At 42.7% G+C, this 19295-nt stretch overlaps 3 protein-coding genes across 3 annotated transcripts; 1 reads left to right on the plus strand and 2 right to left on the minus strand.

Moving 5' to 3' along the window:
* The first annotated feature begins 194 nt into the window (after positions 1-194).
* Positions 195-1592, plus strand: LOC108077078 (alpha-ketoglutarate-dependent dioxygenase alkB homolog 6). Its single transcript, XM_017170246.3, has 2 exons — positions 195-336; positions 396-1592. The coding sequence occupies exons 1-2, from the start codon at positions 307-309 to the stop codon at positions 1041-1043; spliced, it is 678 nt and encodes a 225-aa protein (XP_017025735.1). The 5' UTR covers positions 195-306; the 3' UTR covers positions 1044-1592.
* On the minus strand, positions 1209-2516 carry LOC108077077 (uncharacterized). The gene has a single exon (XM_017170245.3). The coding sequence runs from the start codon at positions 2514-2516 to the stop codon at positions 1617-1619; it is 900 nt and encodes a 299-aa protein (XP_017025734.1). The 3' UTR covers positions 1209-1616.
* A 905-nt stretch (positions 2517-3421) lies between these two features.
* Positions 3422-19280, minus strand: Myo31DF (Unconventional myosin ID). Its single transcript, XM_017170242.3, has 8 exons — positions 18444-19280; positions 9713-10015; positions 8359-8578; positions 6416-6641; positions 5970-6353; positions 4404-5905; positions 4175-4332; positions 3422-4112 (listed from the first exon to the last, which is right to left on the minus strand). The coding sequence occupies exons 1-8, from the start codon at positions 18530-18532 to the stop codon at positions 3944-3946; spliced, it is 3051 nt and encodes a 1016-aa protein (XP_017025731.1). The 5' UTR covers positions 18533-19280; the 3' UTR covers positions 3422-3943.
* Between the last annotated feature and the right edge of the window lie 15 nt (positions 19281-19295).

The following is a 19295-nucleotide window of genomic DNA, read 5'->3' on the forward strand; positions in this document are numbered from 1 at the left end:
TATATCGATAGACCTTTGCTAGGCGGGAATTTAAACTAAAACTCGGGTGTTATATGAAAATGTAAAACCAAAGTGGGTTTTGTTTATTATTATTAAATTAAATTATAGAAATAAAAAGAGAAAAGTTGCCCTTTTAAGGCGGACCACAATGTGACCGAGTTAATAGTAAATATTTGTTTTTCTGTGGTGGCAACTCTAGCTTTTGAAATCAGCTGGAAATGAAATCGAAAGCCCGAGCAAAATATTGATTAGCAATAACTGTAGCTTTAGCTTTAGCGTAGCAAGTCCGTTTGATTAGCCGTAGACATGGACTTCACGGGCTTCGAAGTGCGCAAGGTAAGGTCCAGAAATTAGCCAAGAACCAAGCAATGATAACCCCTTCTGCCCATTGGCAGTGCCCGCCGACTGTCATGTACATTCCTAACTTCATCACATCCGAGGAGGAGCAGCGCATCCTCAGCCACATTGAGCGTACACCCAAGCCGCGCTGGACCCAGTTGCTCAACCGGCGGCTGGTCAACTATGGCGGCATCCCGCATCCCAATGGCATGATTGCCGAGGAGATACCCGAGTGGCTGCAGACCTACGTGGACAAGGTAAACAATCTGGGCGTCTTCGAGTCGCCGCAGAATGCCAACCATGTGCTGGTCAATGAGTATCTGCCCGGGCAGGGCATCCTGCCCCACACGGACGGACCGCTCTTCTATCCTATTATATCGACGATCTCGTGCGGGTCACACACTGTACTGGAGTTTGGTAAGCGGGAAACCGAGGAGGATCAACAGGCGGCTCCCCGTGAGGTGCTCTTCAAGCTGCTGCTGGAACCGCGCAGTCTGCTTATCTTGAAGGACACTCTGTACAGCGACTATCTGCACTCCATAGCGGAGAACAACGAGGATGTGCTCTGCGATCGCATTTGCAACTATGATCTGTGCGAGAATACCTACAAGATTGGCGATCACCTAGTTCGCCGCTCGCCACGCATTTCCCTCACCATCCGCAACGTGCCCAAGACGAGCAAGATGAAGCTCAAGTTTTGCTAGGGAAGCTGGTCCTTCCCCGTCATTTTGCACTTACATACCTAGATGTTGTTGATGTTGACTAAACGCACGTTTAACCAAAGACCCAATTAGGTCAGGTGGCATCCTGGAGGAGCTCTTGTATCTTCCGCTAGTTGTTTAAGCACCACTCGCACCACCAACTCTCTATCACGAGCAACCACTCACACAAAAGTGCTTTATTTTAACGTTAACATTATGTGTACATATTATATAGAAATGTTTGTAATCCATAAGTTGCGCCTTGATCTGAGGACAGACTCGGGCTATGTAGCCCGATTCCACCTGTTCCCCCGCCGGCGGCCTTTAGATTTAGTTACGCGAGCAATTGTTGAGAGAGCAATCCACCACACACGGTCTAGATTTTGTGAAATATGTACTATATATATGTAGCTGAAAAAGGTATATGGAGGAGCACGCTATGTACTCCAAGCACCCGTGCCCGTCTCCTGTCTCCCGTGTCCAAGTGTATTTTTGTAACCGTTTTTTTTTCACCGCGCGAAGAGTTTGCAATAAACGTTACTGTCCACCACACTGATCATGATCACTTTTTTCTCGTTAGGCCTCCGCCTCCTGCCACTCCAGCCGGAACTCTCGCTCAAAGACCAAGCGATCGTACAGGCGCACCTCGCTTATCCGCGCCGAGATGTCCAGCCGGAGCTCACTTACCGCCAGATGGAAGTTCTGGCGCACTGTTCGCTGCTTGTCGGGCGTGAGCTGATTTAGTGGCTTCCGGAAGATGCTGATGATGCGCTGCAGATGGTACTCTACGCTGGCACAGCGACCAATGCATACCCACAGGTTCTCCGGATCGTGAATGTTGCCGGGAAACCGGGTACGCTGATCGAAAGGCGCCTTGCCCGACAGCAGGGCCCGCACCTCCGCCACGATTTCCTGGTGTGTCCTCAGATCGCGCGTGCTCAGGGTGGTGAACTCGTACTTGTCGCAGAAGTACATCAGCTCCGAAATGGCCACCCAGGGCTGGGAGCAGAGAGTTGCATGATGGTTGGACCAGTTGGAGTAGCCCGCCGGGCTGGAGGACTTTGTGGCTGCAGCAGCAGCTGTCGAAGTGCCATTGGGAGTGGGAGAAGTCTTTGTGGGACTGCCTGTCTTGGGTTTGGGTGCATCCAAGCCATTTGTGGATGTGGCCGCTCGTCGCTCCGTACGCTGCAGCTGTTCCATTTCCCTCTCATGCTCCTTGGCCCTCAGATAGGCCTCCTTCTTCTGCTGCAACTCCTGGAGTTTGGTTAGCTTTGGTGGCGAGTAGGACTTGGTGAAGACGCTAGGAGGTGGTGGGGCAGGCGGCGATAAGGCTGCCGTCACCGGCTCCCCATCCGTGAGGGCTGCCACAGCAATGCCGCCATTTGTGTCCAGCGAGGCACTGCGTCCATACTTGGCCCGGTAACGCTCCAGCGTGTCCAGCGAGAAGCTAAGCTCCTTCTTGATAGCCTTCTGCATGGTCTCTCTGGGGTGGATTTTCTGCCAACTTTATGTAATCACCTTGAGGCCCACAGATCGATGCACGCGTGCCGTTCCCCTCGAGAATTTACAAGCGAATGCGAGCGAATTGAACATTCCGCAACGGAAGAGCGGAGGACCGAGACCACTGATCTCTTTATTTTTATCTTTTATCAATCGGCAGCGAGCCATGTGCACTTTATTTCGGTCTCTGCCAATACACTTTTGATTCGCCCCAAACGAAATGCGTATGAATGATGCTGGGGCTAGGAGGATCTCATACACAGAGAGAGAGAGAGAGAGGAAGAGATTTATTCCTGTGTCTTGGCGGCACCTCTTAGGGCCTTCATTAACTTGTTCTGAGTTTTCTGGAGCAGACGCTTAGCTGTAATATCATGTTTCCCCAGCTTAAGTCTCAACTTTTTGCTTTTGGGTGCTGGGACAGTGCGTTGAAGAAGCTTTCCTCCAATCCTGGGCTTGTCAAGTCGCTTTAACTTTAGTTTTTTCAAGATACGGAAATCTTTTCCTTTCGAAATGCCGGCTTGATTATCATAAAAGCACTTTAAATGCTTGGAGGTAACCACCTGGACCTGGTCCTCAAACAGGGTGTCGACATCGCCCCAATTGTATCTTTCCGGATTGTGGGCGAGCTTGGACGAGTGAGGAAGAGCCTGATGCCAGGACTCCAAGGAGCCCTCCCGGCAGGGCCTTACGCCATTGTCTTCTAGGGAAAACATGACGAAGATGAGTTCACTTTCTCTTTAAAATAAATTTCGTTTTCTTAATTTGTTCGTTTTTCCAAACATAATATAAGCTTGCTACTCGCTGAAACTAGAAGTCAGACTGAGCTAGGGAAGGGCTTAGGCTCTAGGGTCTGGAAGTGAGTGGAATTCAAACTCTAGGGCTACTTTTCAAGTACAAAGTTTACACATTTTATTTTATAAACATTATATAAATATTATTATTTGCAAATGGCACACTTTCATATTTTTCGCTTTAAGTACAAAACGTTTCTCGTTGATTATTTATTTTAGAAAATATAATATTTCTGGTGTGTGCTGTGAACAAAAAATGCACAAAGTACATTTAATACTTTTCGATTTCGCTTTTGTTGTCTGCCAGCCAGGGCCACTCTCTCGCATGGACGCGGTAAATAAATATATATCGACTTATAGTATAAGACAAAATTTACAAAATTACACAGACTATCAATCAATCAATCAATCACTTTTTCCTATCGAAGACACGGAACATAGATGGGACTAACTAGAAGAGGACGTTTAACAACTACATAGAAAGCGGGTGAGTGGGCAGAAGGCACGACGGGGTATACACAGAGTGGATTTGTCCAAGTAAAAAATCATTTTAAGCCTAAGGGGTTTCCATAATTTACAATACAGGCGGTGGTATCAATCGCCACTCCCTGCTTAAACGCAATACGACGCTGGCACCTCGAAGATAATGTTGCCAGCATTATGACGGAAGTTGGGTATCTCCACATTGGACGCCGCCTCCACTACAATGGTGCGGGCCTTGTCGCCCAGTCTGCAGGCTATGTTGTTGCTCACGTTCACCCTTAGCTCGGTGCCGGTGATGCTGTGGAAGATCAGGGGTTAGTCTGGCCAAGAAGCGGGGTTTTCTATAAGGCGGAAACTTACTCATGGTATTTTTTGCAAACAATGCCCACCAGCTCACCAATGCGATCTTCCTTCAGGGTGGTGTGTTCGCCCTGCAGGGAGAACACCAAGTCATTGTTCTTGGGGGAGTGGAAGACCACCAGTTGATCCCGACCAGGCGTTATGCTAATAGAAGTCAACTGGAGAGGAAACAAGATTTAAATAAGGTCTATAAAGGGATATGCATCCTTCACACTCATCCTAAGCCCACCTCTCTTATCCCAATAGATCTCTGCAAGTTGCGGAACTTCTTCTTGATACCGTCCAGCTTGTATATAGTCGTATCGGTGACGATGAAGGCACGATCCGCCTGCTTGTTATGCCTGTTGAACTTCTTCACAAAGCCGGAGAACAGCACCTGGCGGAAGGATTCCGCCCCATTGGCATTTGCACTGGCCAATTGGTTCTTCATATTCCGCACATTGGTGGAGTAGGCATCGTAGCCGCTGTTATCCTGTGAGTTGGCCAGATAGTCGCCCAGCCAGCGACGCTGCTGACCCCAGTAGGGTCTCCGGCCGGCCAGAGCAGTGGCGGCAATAATCTGCAGCCTGAGCTGGGGCCACTCGCTGCGTGGATACTTGCGCAGGATCATGTAAGCACGCCAGAAATCAAACATGCGATGCAGTTTGGCCTCTGCCTTGCGGCCGGCGAGCGGCGGCTGTGGCCACTGGATGCTCTTGCCGTAGTCACGCATCTGCTTGGCATTGCGGAAGCGATTGGCCAGTTCCTGGACGTAGCTGCGCAGCTTGTACGTCTTGTATGCCCGCATAATGGCAATGGCCGCCTTCATCTTCTTGTAGTTCCTCCTGGCAATCCATCCACGCACCCGTTTCTGGAGGAGGATCACAATGTGAGGGATCATCTCGTTGCGCTGCTGTTCCAAGGCGAACAGGGTGCGAGGCGAGCGGATGAAGATCTTCGTGTGACCGTATTTGACGTCCTGGGCGAAGCCCTTCTCCTCGATGAGCACACGGACTCCGTCGCGTTCGCTGCCCGACCGGAAGTTGGGCCAGGTGTAGTGCGAGATCATCTTGTAGCGCAGCAGGAACTTGTCGTAACGCTGGCGATTTACGAAACCAGCGCGACGCACCCGCACATTCTCCAGGAGACCAAGGTAGCGCACCTGGTGCTGCACTCGCTCCTCGTCGAACACCGTCGAGCTCTTGATGTCATTGGGCTTGATGCAGCGCACATAGAAGGGTTCCTTCTTCAACAGTGTCACTACCAGGTCGGCCATGGAACGCTGGAACAGAGTGCCAGCAGTGAGCGGCCTCTTGGTGGTCTTCTTGATGTCCTGGGCCCCCTCAGGCCACATCTCGCTCAAATTGGCATCCTTAGAGTTGTGCAGGAGGCGCTTGAAGTCCTGATACAGCGTGTCCTTGTTCTTCTCGATGAAGCCATTGATATTGTAAATCACATCGCCGGCATAGTGGGTAATGCGGAAGTCCTCACGATGCTTCAGCTCCTTGTCGGTGGGTTTCAGCTGGCGGCTTGTGTAATGAGGATGCTTGCTCAGGTTCTTGTCCATGGCACCCAGCAGGGTGTCGTCGGTGACCTTGCCCACGCTGAGACAGGCCTCGTCCATGATGGCTATGATGCCCTTGTGCGGTTGCTCGACGAGATCGCAAATGATCTTGTTGTTGAAGTAGTCAATATTGGTCCACTCGATGCCCTCGCGTTGGTACTCCTCCTGTTCCTGCTTAAGCACCAGTTCTGTAAGGGATTACTCTATTAAGATCAGCCTTACTCCTTACTACTGTAAGAGGCATTTTCCTACCTATAAAGAGCTGCTGCAGCTTCTCATTGCAGTAGTTGATGCAGAACTGTTCAAAGCTGTTCGAGTCAAAGATCTCAAAGCCGTAGATGTCCAGCACTCCAATGACGGAGTTGAACCTAGCCTGGGTCTTGCTGCCGCGGAAAAGGATTGCCCGGTTGATGCGCGAGATGATCCATGTGAACAGACGATCATAGATGGCCTTGGCCAACGCATCCTTGCCGTACTCCGCCTGTGTGGCATTGTGATCCTTCTGCATGACATTACCACCAGCGGCAATGACGCGCTTGGTCAGCGCAGTGGAGAGCTCGGATTCAGTGACCTGAAGGAGCTTGGCGGTGGACTGCAAATGCTGCTTGTTGGTGATCACCAGCTCGTCCTCAATGGCTATGATAATAAACAATAAATTAATTTAACATCGATTGATGAGAATTTTTCGAGGTACTCACTCTGAAATTCCACATTTCCCAGGTGGAGAATGGCCGCCACAGTTCGCCAAATAGTCTGCACTTCATCCGCCGAGAAACCCAGCGTTTTGAAGGCATTGCAAGTGCCCTTGTAGTCAGACTTCTCTGTCAGAATGTCCATGCTACCCTGGTTCAAGTAATGGTACTTGCCCGTCTCCTTCTGGAGTTCATATTGCCGCAGTTCGTTGTCATTGGCACCGCGGAGTAGCTGAAATATAAAAGGGGAGGGAGGAAGAGGTATTAATTAAGGTCTTCAAACCTATTTTTATATAAATTCAGACTGTGCTACATGACCATATATACCCAAGTATTTAGCACAGCAGACAATTAGTTGAGGCTTTAACTATAATTGAATTTCCGCTTTTAATTGGGTTTGGCAGTTTGCCATTTAACTAAATTGTAGTGCCAAAAATTCCAAAGTTTGTAGGAAAATAGGGTCAACACCTTAGGCAAAGTTAAGCTAGAATCATTATCTTTAAAGAGCATATACTAATAATACCTATTTCGCAAAGATATCACTTGAAAAATATTATATTTCCGTCGATTATACCATTCCTAGATAACCCCTTGTATATTTCTCAACGTTTTTTATCAGTTGAGCAAGACATAAAATGAATAATCAATAAACATCTACATACTTATCAGCACCTGAGCACAGGTATAAGTATTGTTTATTTGAAGAGAGTTCTTACTGCAAGCAGGAAGTACCTTTAGGTAGTCATAAATTATGTCTTGGCCAAACCTGGAAATTTATGACCAATGCAGCAGGCACTTTCCTTAGGCCCAAGCATTCCACAATGTGGCACAATATTTATTTTAAGTCAATTTAAAAATAAACACCGTCAACTGTTTAGGAACGAATCCAAAATAAATATCGACCAGAACTCTGGCAAAAACCAGACCCAAACACTTGCTCTCAACTCAATTTGATTAAGTGCCTCCTGCCAGATGATAAATGTGCTAAATGAGCTCTGAATTGATCAAATACCTTTAGCTGGATCGGAAATAGCGATCAATTAGCACCTCAACACCTTTGAATTGACTTGAAAAATGGGTGGGCTTTCAATTTTGGGTGTGTGCGCAGGCCTCGTCTGTGACGCGATCTGTTTTTCTGGTTTATTGGATGATGAGTCTTGGGGGTACGCCTTCGTTATCATTTTCAGAATGATATCATCCATTTGCAGAGACCAGAGTCGGTGGGGAATGTATGGTAAATTTGTTTGACACTGTCAGAGCTAGTAATTAAATTATATTAATTGCTTTTATTTCAATTGACGCCAAAATCTCTTTAGTTTTGTGATTATTCTTTGTTGTTTATTTATTTAAGTACAAGTTGTGTCACAGTGGACTTTCCCAGAAGTTTTGCCGTTTACTAAGCAAATAATTTTATCAAAATTCGCTGACTTGGGAACTTTAAAATGACAAATGTTACTTTGTGAATAAAAATAGATAACAAATATTTGATAAATAAATATAAAAAAGCCTTGAATTAAATTGAAATTAACACCAAGATAATACCAAGTAAAAAGAAAAAATCTAAGAAATGTAATTTTAAATAACCAAAAAACTGTACTACAATTTATATTATTCCCCAATAAAACTGTCTCAAATTGCTTTGGCGCTCATGTAAAATACAAAATAGTGTTTACACAGCAGTGGGGCCAGGGAAAGGGCCAGGCCCACAAAAACCAGCTACAATAAATGTCCAAAAAACCCAAAGACCAAGACCAACAACAGCCGAAAAACTAACAACCTGACACCCCCGAGTAATTGACGCCCCACTGACACACCCCATCCCCATTTCTAGGCACCATTCCCATCCCGTCCAGCTTTCGTCATCTGGCACGCGTCACGCTGACTCACTTGGGTAAATATTCGTGCCACACACGAATAGCTGCCTGGCTATACATTCAATCCTCACTCACCTGATAGAAACTGTGGAAATTGCGCTCCCCAGGCTGCTGCTGCACCACTCGCGACTTCTCCAGCAGGTAGTTTGTGATGATGCCACCCACCGGATCCGCCTTGTAGTCGAACTCAATGTCCATGTACTTGCCGAAGCGGCTGGAGTTGTCGTTGCGATTCGTCTTGGCATTGCCGAAGGTCTCCAGGATAGCATTGCTCTGGATGAGTACGTTCTTGACTCTGGAAGCGAAGATTAGAAAATTATATTACTCATTGGTTTTAAATGTAAGAAATTTATTCTTAAAAACGATGTTGGGTTTCCTATTAAATAATTTAATAGTCTTTCCAAGAAATAAGTAATCGCCTCACAAGAGCATGGAATGTTTTGCTCATAATTAATAATGTTTTATTTTACACTGGACGACTTTAGGAAATACGCAATTAAAATCAAATCGACATAATGAAAAACACACAATCAAATTTCATAAATGCACACTTAAAAGCTCTTTTGTTTCCCTGTAGAAAAAGTAATTTGGAAAATGGCACTCGCCCTTAATTCCCCCTCTGCAAAAGCATAGTAAATGTCATTTTAAATTTCATTCGAGGCACTAAAAATTGGCAATTTAGCTGGCCATTGTGTTGAGTTGGGGGCTTGGTCGCTTAGCTTGGTCTGAGCGATTTTATGGGGCACCTTAAACTACACCCAAGTGATAAAAAGAAGGTCCCTGGGAAGGCAATTAGTGGGGCAATTAATTTGGCAACTTAAGCTGTCGACCATATGATGTCACTGACGGGGGTCATGGGTCACGCGACGACCATGTGAGCGATTATTCTATACATTTGGGGATGGCAAAGCCTTGGCCTGAGCTTAATTAGAAGGCTATAGTACCACCATCCAGATATAAATTGCATGTCGCATGATTTGCATGGCGAAACAATGGCAACGGTAAGTGACTTTTTCCCGGCAAACTGACATGTTATAGATCGAGGTTTGGTTCCCATTGTCTGGTTCACAGTATTGTGATAAGGCTGGAAGCCGGTCGTCCATCAACCTAGGCATGCATATAGCAGGGGTCGGGGGACTAAATTGATAAACTAATTTACTATATAATCAGTGCAAACTGTCAGTTCAGGAATTATGATTAAGAGCGCTTGTAATATGTTAAAAATAAAGGTGATTTTGTTCTAGTTTCCAATTTAAAGAACAAATAATTAATTGATTCTTTGAGTTTACTTTCTATTTTCTTTAGTTTAAATTTGTAAGCCTTAAGCTTCCTTAATTCTAAAATTCTCTAATGATTTCTGCTATCTATTTATTTATAATCAAAGTAAATACACTATTTCTATAAATATTTCTACTAATCCAATATTTACCTTTCAATCTCATTCTGTCCCTGTGCATTCGTCACTGCCGCTATGTACTTCATAATGATCTTCGAGGCCTCAGTTTTGCCGGCTCCAGATTCTCCCGAAATCAGGATACACGTGTCCTGCTGGCGCTGCTTGAGCACCCTGTAAGCGGCATCGGCAATAGCAAACACATGCGGAGCATTCTCGAACAGCTCCCTGCCCTTGTACTTGCGGATCGTCTCCGGGCCATAGATATTCATCTGTCTGTAGGGATTCATCGAGACGCACACCTCGCCGATGTATGTGTAGATGGAACCAACTTGGAATCTGCGAAAGAAAAAAATGGAAAAAGATTGTGTTTGTAAATGCATTTTCCATCGATGATTACGAAATACATTTTCGATTTTAGACTAAAATAAATGGTTCTCCCCCAGATCAGGTGGCCAGGTGGGGTGCCCACCGCCCGTGGTTGGCGCCTGTGGCTTTCGATTCGGAAATGGTTTTCCTAACAACCGCTGAGATACGGGTTTATGCGATATACCTGCTGCACTCCGAGAGACGCAGCTATCAGAGTTTAATTGATCTGGATCAAATTTTGATTGACTGCTATGGGATCTCAACAGTCTATAGTCTCCATAAGCTTTATGTGTATCTGTATATAGATGCATCTATTTTGTGTTCCATTTGTAAGGCGCCAAAAGATTGGGTCTACAGTTTGTTGTGTTAATAAAATGCATTCAGTTTCGGTAAGTGGGTCACTTTGGCTGGATAGACAATGAAAGAGAAGCGGAATGGGGGCGCACATAGAATGCTATTTGATTGTTTACAAAACTGACAAACTTTCGGAATATTAAAGTTACTAATAGATACGCTAGTAGTCATTTCTACCAGGTATGAGTAGGGGTTTTTGTAAGAATATGTAGATTGTGTTTTTTGATAGTTTTCCAAGATAAACTGTCTATGATTGTGAGTTATCTAATCGAACTTTAGTGGGAAAAATGTCTCAAGTGTATTTAAAAAAATTATAGGGAAGTAAGTCAGGGGCAAATCCACTGGAAACTGTTTTTTGTTAAATTTTTGAGCTTTTGTTAAAAGTTTTCAAACAAAGTTAATCTTTAACAACAATAGGTATCCAAAAATGCAGACATCATTTATTTACTTGGTTAGAAAACCATTTGATATTAAATCCCTAGACTTAGTTACCCAATTGTTTACTTAATCCACCTAAAAAAGTACCCAAAACTAAAGTTAATTTGCAATACTCCCCCAGTGAACTCATTTGGAATTCGCGTGAAGTTAAATGCAAATTACTTTCAACAATTCACTAGAAAATTCACCAGAGACCTGGCCCCGGCCAGAGACTGCCCCGAAAGTAAGAGTTACACCATAAGCCATTACCAGCTACAAATTACACCCAGATGAGCCGCCGCCACATAAGCCAAGTCCAGCCCCAGACTGTGCAACAAGTTATTACAAAACGTTGGAGCTGGACGGAGTGGAGTGTTTTCCCAAAAAACGCACAACAAAAAAACACAAAATTAAAGCAGAAAATTAACAGACAAAGCAAACGGAGAAATTGTTGAAACAAAACCAAGCTAAGCCAGCACAGTTTTTGTTAGTCCGAAATGAGAGGAGAGTCTGGAAAGGCGATTAAAACAATACACTTAATACGCGCATTTGTTTGTATTTATGTTTTGGCTGCTGGCTTGGGTCGGGGAGTCTCTCACTTGGAGCACACATGTTTTTACTTAACTTTTCAGTGCTTATTTATAGACGGCGGCTGGCTTTTCAGACGCTTCTCCGCCGGCGACATCTGGGTCAAAATAGTGACAGGCGACAAATGACTAAACGCTGAACTAGTGAACTCCATGCCGTTGATGGTGTCCAAGAAAGCGTTTAGCATGCCGCCAATGGGTCAGCAGCTTTGTAGCAAAAGGGCAGGCAGCAAGCCTCTTAGCAAAAATAAGAAATAGAAAACCAAAGCTGAAAATAAAAAGTTTCCATTTCTACGATTTCCCCCCCAGAAGAGTTCCGCCGCCATTAGTCACATATGGACAAACCACCGGCGGAAGGGAGCGAATGCTTTGGCGTGGGCGTGGAGGATCGCCCACGGGGCGCATGATTGACATAACGTCAAAAATTGTTTAAGGCCCCGCATGACTTTCCACTTGCCTTCTGCGGAGGAGGGCAGACTGGGCTATATAAATTGTAGCCCAAGTAATTGTCAAAATAGAAAAAACTGGACGTGAATGGTCTGTGATTGAAGTTCAATCAGTTCTTGATGTTTGAAAATAAATCTGCAAAGATTTAGGTAGGGATAAAAGGGGTCATTGTATCTTTGATATGGTGGAGAACGATTTATTTTGAATAAATATGTTGACAAAGTCTTGAAATATTCCAATTTTATAAAGGAATATAAATTAAGCATTTTTGAAATATATATTTTTGATTGTCCACAGGCGGGTATTTAATATTTTATAAGAAGTTTAATTTAGGTATATAAAAAGTCATCAAAATCTGCTTTATTTTTAATATTTTTTTGTTTATCTTTTGCTTTAAAAGCCAGAGTAATATATCAAAATTTATTTCCTATTTCTGTCTGCGAATTATAAAGGCTTTATCTTGTGGAAAACTGACTCATAGCTCCCATAAAAAGACCAAAAAGCTTATCATTTCCAAAACTTGTGGTGTGCATGTTCCATTAAAGATTATTTACATTCTTTTATGTACTCAAGTGCAAAGCACATGATTTTAACTTCCCCTTTTTTGGAAGAAGTCAAAGTGCCTTCCCAAAATATAGCCATAATTTAAAGTCTTCTGGCTGGCTTCGCACATTCTCATGCTCATTCTTTCGCGCACTTCATAAACTCAACTTCGGGTATATATGTATATATTATTCATTATTACGATTTGTCGCTGACTGTGAATGTCTTTCTTTATGCATTGCCGCCGGTCGAGCCATGACGTAATCAAGATAAAAGCAGAAAGAAAAAACAAGTAAGTCGGCAGGCGTTGGTTGTACCCTGAATATGTATAGTATACAAAATTCCAGCAACAGTTAGTATTACTTTTACTATTAATTTTACTAATTTACATCACTCTGAGTCATCTGATACCCTGAGCACATGGCAAAGGCATCTAATATTACTCAATTTAAGCTTGTATCAATAAACAAATTGTCGGCTTCGAGTGCTAAACAAGTTAACGCCTGACTCAGCGTTGTTGTCTGTTCTATAAGCGGAATTTGCATATAGCCATTGAATAGTACCCGCTCCTCCTCCGCCCGATGATTCATTCAGAATTCAGCAAATCGCACTTCACACCAGACGCCGGAGAAAATCAATAAGCTAACAGTGCATTTTCAGGGGCATCTGACGTCATATAAATTGGTCAACAAGAGGCTTGACTTGGCTTGGCTTGGCTATTTACTGGGTCAATGCTTTTATACGCTTTTATGGGGTTTGTTTTGGGGATATCTAATTAAATTTAGAATGAAATCATATAAAGATAGCATTGAACTTAGACAGCAAGCCACTTAAGGGGATAATAATAATAAATAACAACTTGTTTGCGTTGTTAAATCATTCTCAAAATATTCAAAAATGCTTAAAATAGTATAAACTTTAAACCAAGAAACAATGATTACTTTGTGAGGCCATGTAAAAATATCAAAATAGAGAACTTCCTTTCCTTTTTCCTATTCACTTTCCACTTCCGTTGGCAAAAGGGAAACATAAAATAATTATATAAAAGCCTTTATGTCTGGGAATATCATGTGTGTGCGGATAGGTCAAGTCAAGTCTGCTTTGCTAATTTCTTGAACTGCTGCCAATAATAGCTTTGATGGGAAACCTCGCCAGCTGTAGCATCTCAGCATTCTGGGGAAGATTCCCCCATCAATGCCGCTTTCCTCTGACCATCTGCATAATTTTCCACAAAGCCTTTTCAACGATAGACTTTCCATTTTTCCCATTTTGCGTAATGCGCAATTGCATCTTGGCCCTGTGCCGCCTTGGAACGCCTTCGAATTAACTTCAATTTACAGCCGAGAGAGAAAAGTCAGACGCAAATCAATTAACAGGAGCAGAACGAACGCCGACCGCTAAAGAATTGTGTAAACGAAATGCAGATGCCACTGGTATCTGGACTGCAGCAGCTCCAAGTAGTAGAAGTTATTGCAATGCGAATGACAAACATTGCCGCGGCTCTGGGTAAACAAACTGGGCACGGCGTCGTCTAGACTCTGGACTCTCTCCAGACGATGGGCTCTCCAGGTCGTTCCAGGCAACACAGGCAGTTCAATGGTTTATGCTTTTCTTCCGAGAATTTGCACATTAACCAGGAGTTTATATAGCGTGGAAAAGAGGGAAAAACACCGGCAGAAAGCTGGCCATCAAATCGAAGCAAAGGTGCCGTTATGTAAATGGATTTGGTTTCCGTTCCGGTATCACAAATGCTTATCTTCGACTTCAATTGGCTCTATTTTGATAGGAGCTTATCAGGGCCCCTCCGCACAAGGTTAAAGAGAGGGTGAGGACCTGGTTGGGCATTGTTTACCCTAAGCCCTAATAGATGAAAGACTCGACACTCCCTTTGAACTACTATAAATTCAAGATAATGCAACGATGCTACTTTTCCTGCACTCTACAAATAAACATACAATTTTCAATTGCAATCGGATATCAAAGAAGTTTGCGTGAAGTTCTAAATAGCTTTCTTTTTTTCCAGCCAGGAAGTGTTTACCTTTCGGTGGGATTTTTAATAAATAACAAAACGAGGGATATCACACGGCAATCAGCGGCTTGGGAATGTTTAAATAGAGGGCTTATAACACAAACAATTGCCAGGTGGAAATATTTATGGAACCTAATGGAAGGTCTTGCATAACGCCAAGTTTGCCAGCAATTCGCTTATCACCTTGGCAAGTAAGTATTGCCTTGGCTATCGAACTATACTATGTATACATACCAACCTATATGGTTACCGCTTTCTGCGACAACTTCTGGCACTTCGCTGGAAGAAGTGTGCAATCTTATCGGGTTCTTTAACACCGCTCCCAGACCCAGTACAAAAATATAAATATATGTATAGAGAAATATAAATGGAATGTAGCGCCACACTTAGTTTCAATAACTGGAAAACTATACAAAAAATGGGATTTTTATTTTTCAGCGTTGATAAGTCGACAGTACCAATCGGGGCTGAGGTCTCAGGAGATAAGATCGCTCGAGGGCAATATTACCCATAAATACATGCTTTATTTCTTTCGGGAATGAGCTCTTAGGCCCCTTAAAAATCCACTTCACTTTGCTCAGTGCAGTTTTTATTGTCGCCTGTGGAATACTTAAAATCTAAGCCTTGGCCTCCCCAGCCAAAAAGTAAATAAAACAAAAAATAAAATTGGAGGAGAGGCATTTAAATGAAAATGAAATGCAGTTTGTGTTGTTAGCATTGAAAGTGGATATAGCGTCACTTGTGCGTGAATCATCCTCCAATAGTTTGACAGAGAAATCTCTCAAGTTTTTTTTCACTTGATTATATTTTATGATGTTAGCAAAATGTTGAGGGGTTTTCAATAAAATGGGTTGAGTGTGGAAGTAAAAAGTCTGTAGTTAAAGTATTTTTTCGAAATTCAAAGGGTAAAAGCCTTTTTAAATCAGGAGGTTATTTTCCTTCAATTTTAAATTGGTTTTATATATGGTACATCTATAATTAAAAATGCTGGCATTTCTTAGCAAGTTTTTTAACCTTGTCAAAAATATACAGTTCCCTCCTTGTCAAACAAAATTATATTAATAAAATTCACACATAATATATATTTAATTCATAGCCGCAATAAATGTTTTTCCTACAGTTCAACGGCAGTTCAGGGAAATCTTGTCGAGTGCAGTAAACACCAGATCCCAAGAAAGATCAACACCAGAGAGCACCCGAAATATAGGGCAAATAAAGGCGTAAACAAAGGGGAAACTATTAGCTAAATAGACACAGAATGAGCTACTACTTGAGTTACTACTGGAGCCACTGAAAGGGTCAAAGGGCAATCAATCAGGGAATTTACGAGGCTCTTGGCCCTCCTGTGAGGACACTTGACTTAATGGTGGGGCATAAAAGTCAACTTCTCCAGCTGGAAGCTGTGAACTTGGCCAGAGAACAGAGATCTTTCTTGTTCTTTTGGGGAACTCATGGAGGAAACTTTTTCGGGGCCACTCAAACAAGTTTTCTTCTACTTTTTTGTGGGTGAATCTTTCTCTCTCTCTCTCTCGACCAAACTGACGCCATCAACCGGTTCGGGTTTTTGGCTACGCCATGGCATTTTTATTTTGTTTGTTGACTCGAGTATCTGCAAGATACACAGAGTGAGTCAGTCGTATCTTTTCATATATACAAGTATTGAATTTTTCTAAGAAAATATATACTATTTTCTATATTTCAACGCCAAACAACTTGTCACCTTTGTGGTTTGCCAAAGCAAAGATAGATAAATGAAATTCATTTCGAAATGCAGTAATTCCCCATTTGATTGATTTAGCTCCGAAAATGAAAGCGAGTTTTATTTGTATTTCATTCACGTTTTCATGCGCTGTGCGTTTTTCCATTACATGTTCGCTTTTCTCGGCGGTTTTGGCGCGTTTTTGACCCTCAATTTGTTCAGTGGGGGTTTCCTCAACTGGCTTTTCCGCGTTTCCTGATAAATATGTAATAAGTGAGCAGCAAATTGAATTGAGTTATGTTATGTTTATGACGATGATGATGAATCCATGTTGTAAGCCATTACAAGTCTTGTTTCGATTATGCAATTAATCCAATTTACAACGTTTGCCTCTGATAAGTCATCAAATTGGGTTAACGCATCTCTTTGACAGTAATTCGTACTTAATGATGGTCTTAAGCGCAGCTTGAGCAATCGACCAATTACGTTTTAGGGCTATTAACATCTGTGTTTGATACGACTTTATATACAAGTAGGTACCAGCTGGCTATGCTATTAATTTCCTTTTTCGATGAGACTTGGGTTTATTTTTTGAGTTTATCAAAGCCTGCAAATCGTATGAGTGTTTAGTAATTAAATATATATATAAATGAACCCGATAGATGAATCAGTATTGCATTGGAATTGTTGTTCAGTCTAAATGGTTTTATTTATAAACATGGCCAAGTGGTCAAGTGGAGGATCCACTTTCCACACCGAACTCCTAATTATCATAAAGGTCCCCAAGCGAAACCCCATATTTCCACAATTTTGTAAACCTCTGCTAATCAGTTGAATAAATATGTGGACTCGACAATGCGGTGGCGAGAACTTTTCCAGATAATGATCGTTTTTACATGAAAGTTAGCCAGCCATGCAAACTAGCGACCCGTGGAAGCGCACGAGGAGGAGGGATTGGAACTGGAACTGGGGCTAGAGATACCCTCTCCCTTCGAAAGGAAGCACACATGCAACAAGTTGTTGACACACGGAATAAAATGAAATGATATACGGAGCATCCAAGTGGCCCGTGTGGGCTACGTGGTAGGGGTTAAGGAACTTTACATAATGGAGCAGGAGCCCTTGTAATACTCTGGCGGTAACCACCTGGAACCACAACGGTGGCCACGCAAATATTGACACTCTGTGGGATGACAATGCCAGGTGGTAGTTGGTAAGGGACTTAATTGTATTGGAACTACATAGATTATCACATTTAAAATAAAGTTGCGAGTGCTTATAATAAGTGTATTTTAAGTAAATACCATTCTTCATTATTTCCTTAAAAAATGCTATGTAAATCTTATCGCTTATCCTCAACATCAATCTATAGTTTCTATACAAACAAACCATTTTCATAATCTTCCCTCCACCACCCATTTTCACTGTCTCGCAAAATTCAATTTAAATGCCGCTAATGAATGCATTTAAAACCGAAAGTCAGCGCACAAAGAAAGAAGAGTGTTAAACACTCTAAATGAGCATGCAAATGGGTCCATTGAGTGTGCCCTCGAGTAGAACCAAAAGCGATGACGCCACGAGGGGACAGACCAGAGGAGCTGGCGTCGTCGGGCTGAGTTTAATTGAAAAGCCGATAAAACAAATCCAGTTTAATCAACTCGGAAAAGCCGAGAAGAACAGCAACCAGTTTTTCAATGCAACCGGGCGCCGCCACGAAGGTGGCATTCGATCAAAACATGAAGGAAGCCTTGAACTAGACCAAGCAGCAACTCAAGGAAAAGTGGTTTTGGCAGCAGGGGCTGGGCTGGATTGGTTTGCTCGGTCGGGAAGTATATGTATAGTGTATAGTATAAGTGGTGAAGAAGTAAACAGAGGACAAGGCCATCCATCGGTGGAATCAATAAACACTAAAATCATTAGCCAAATGGGAAAACTTTTTGCAACTTTGTAAGTTTATATTTTATCTATATCGTGAACTTAGGTACGGGTGTTAAGAGTATTTTATTTATATAGAAATAATGCTTTAAAAGAAATTAATGTAATATAATTTAAAGACAATATGGCAAATTCAAGGGAACAAATATATAAAAACAGTTTTACTTAATAACATTTGATTCATTTTCGAATGTATCTAATATCTAAAGATTTAGAAAAACTTTTTCTTTCTAATTTAAAAATTTTTATGATTTTTAAAATTATAAATATTTAAGAAACTCTGCTATATGATAAACATAGTCTATTCATATTTTAAATTTAAATTCTTTTAGATAAAATATTTGGTATTTATTCTAATTTATGATGAGTATGATTACATTTCCTTACCTTTTTCTCAGGTTATCCATAAATTTCTCCATGGAAACATGGTCCAGCAGGACAAAGTCCTGGACTCCGGCTTCCCGTTGCATGGCCATGATGATGTCCTATTCTCCTCCTGTTTGTTTTGCTCACGATCGCAGGAATACAGAGAATGAGGGAATTCGAAAGAGGGTTGCTAATTGCCGGCTGCAAGGGGCGAAGGTGATCGAGACGAGACTCAGGTAACACTCAGACTCAGTGGCCGTTGGCCCGATGATGATCCGATCCAGAATGTGTCGAAGAAACGAGGTGAAGAAGCAGCACGTTCACTTGGCTTTTGTTTTGCTTGTTCGGTTTGCCTTGCCTTTCGCGTCTCGTTCCGAATTTTAAATATATATTTACTATATGTATATGTATATATTGTTGCTGCTGTCGCTGGCCAGCGGTTTTTATGTTTTATGGACCGATTTTCGGTCTCTGCTGCGACGAATAATTTTCGCTGTGACAACAGACACGACGACGGAATCGGTTTCGGATTTGGAATCAAACGAAGAACGTCTCGCCGAATTAATAAAAAAATATATTTTTCGCCGGATTGAAGGCTTCTTCCAATTGGAATTAAACCAGAACAAGAACGGGGAGAACACGGCGATCAGGAACCACTCTCTTAGCCGCACTAAATACCGCAAGTTTCGCGTCGCCGCCCGAGGTAAACATTTATTTTTGACGTGCTGCGATCTTGCCTCGAGATCCCACAACTCGTCCGGTATGCAGCCGATGGATAGCTTTTGCTCAGCTGGATTTCGATTTCGGCGGACTCGGAGCAGCAACCACCGCGTTCGACAAAGTTTTTTAAGAGAGTGCTGAGTGCTGGGAGGC

Source organism: Drosophila kikkawai, chromosome 2L (assembly GCF_030179895.1).
Source record: "Drosophila kikkawai strain 14028-0561.14 chromosome 2L, DkikHiC1v2, whole genome shotgun sequence".
Classification (NCBI taxonomy): domain Eukaryota; kingdom Metazoa; phylum Arthropoda; class Insecta; order Diptera; family Drosophilidae; genus Drosophila; species Drosophila kikkawai.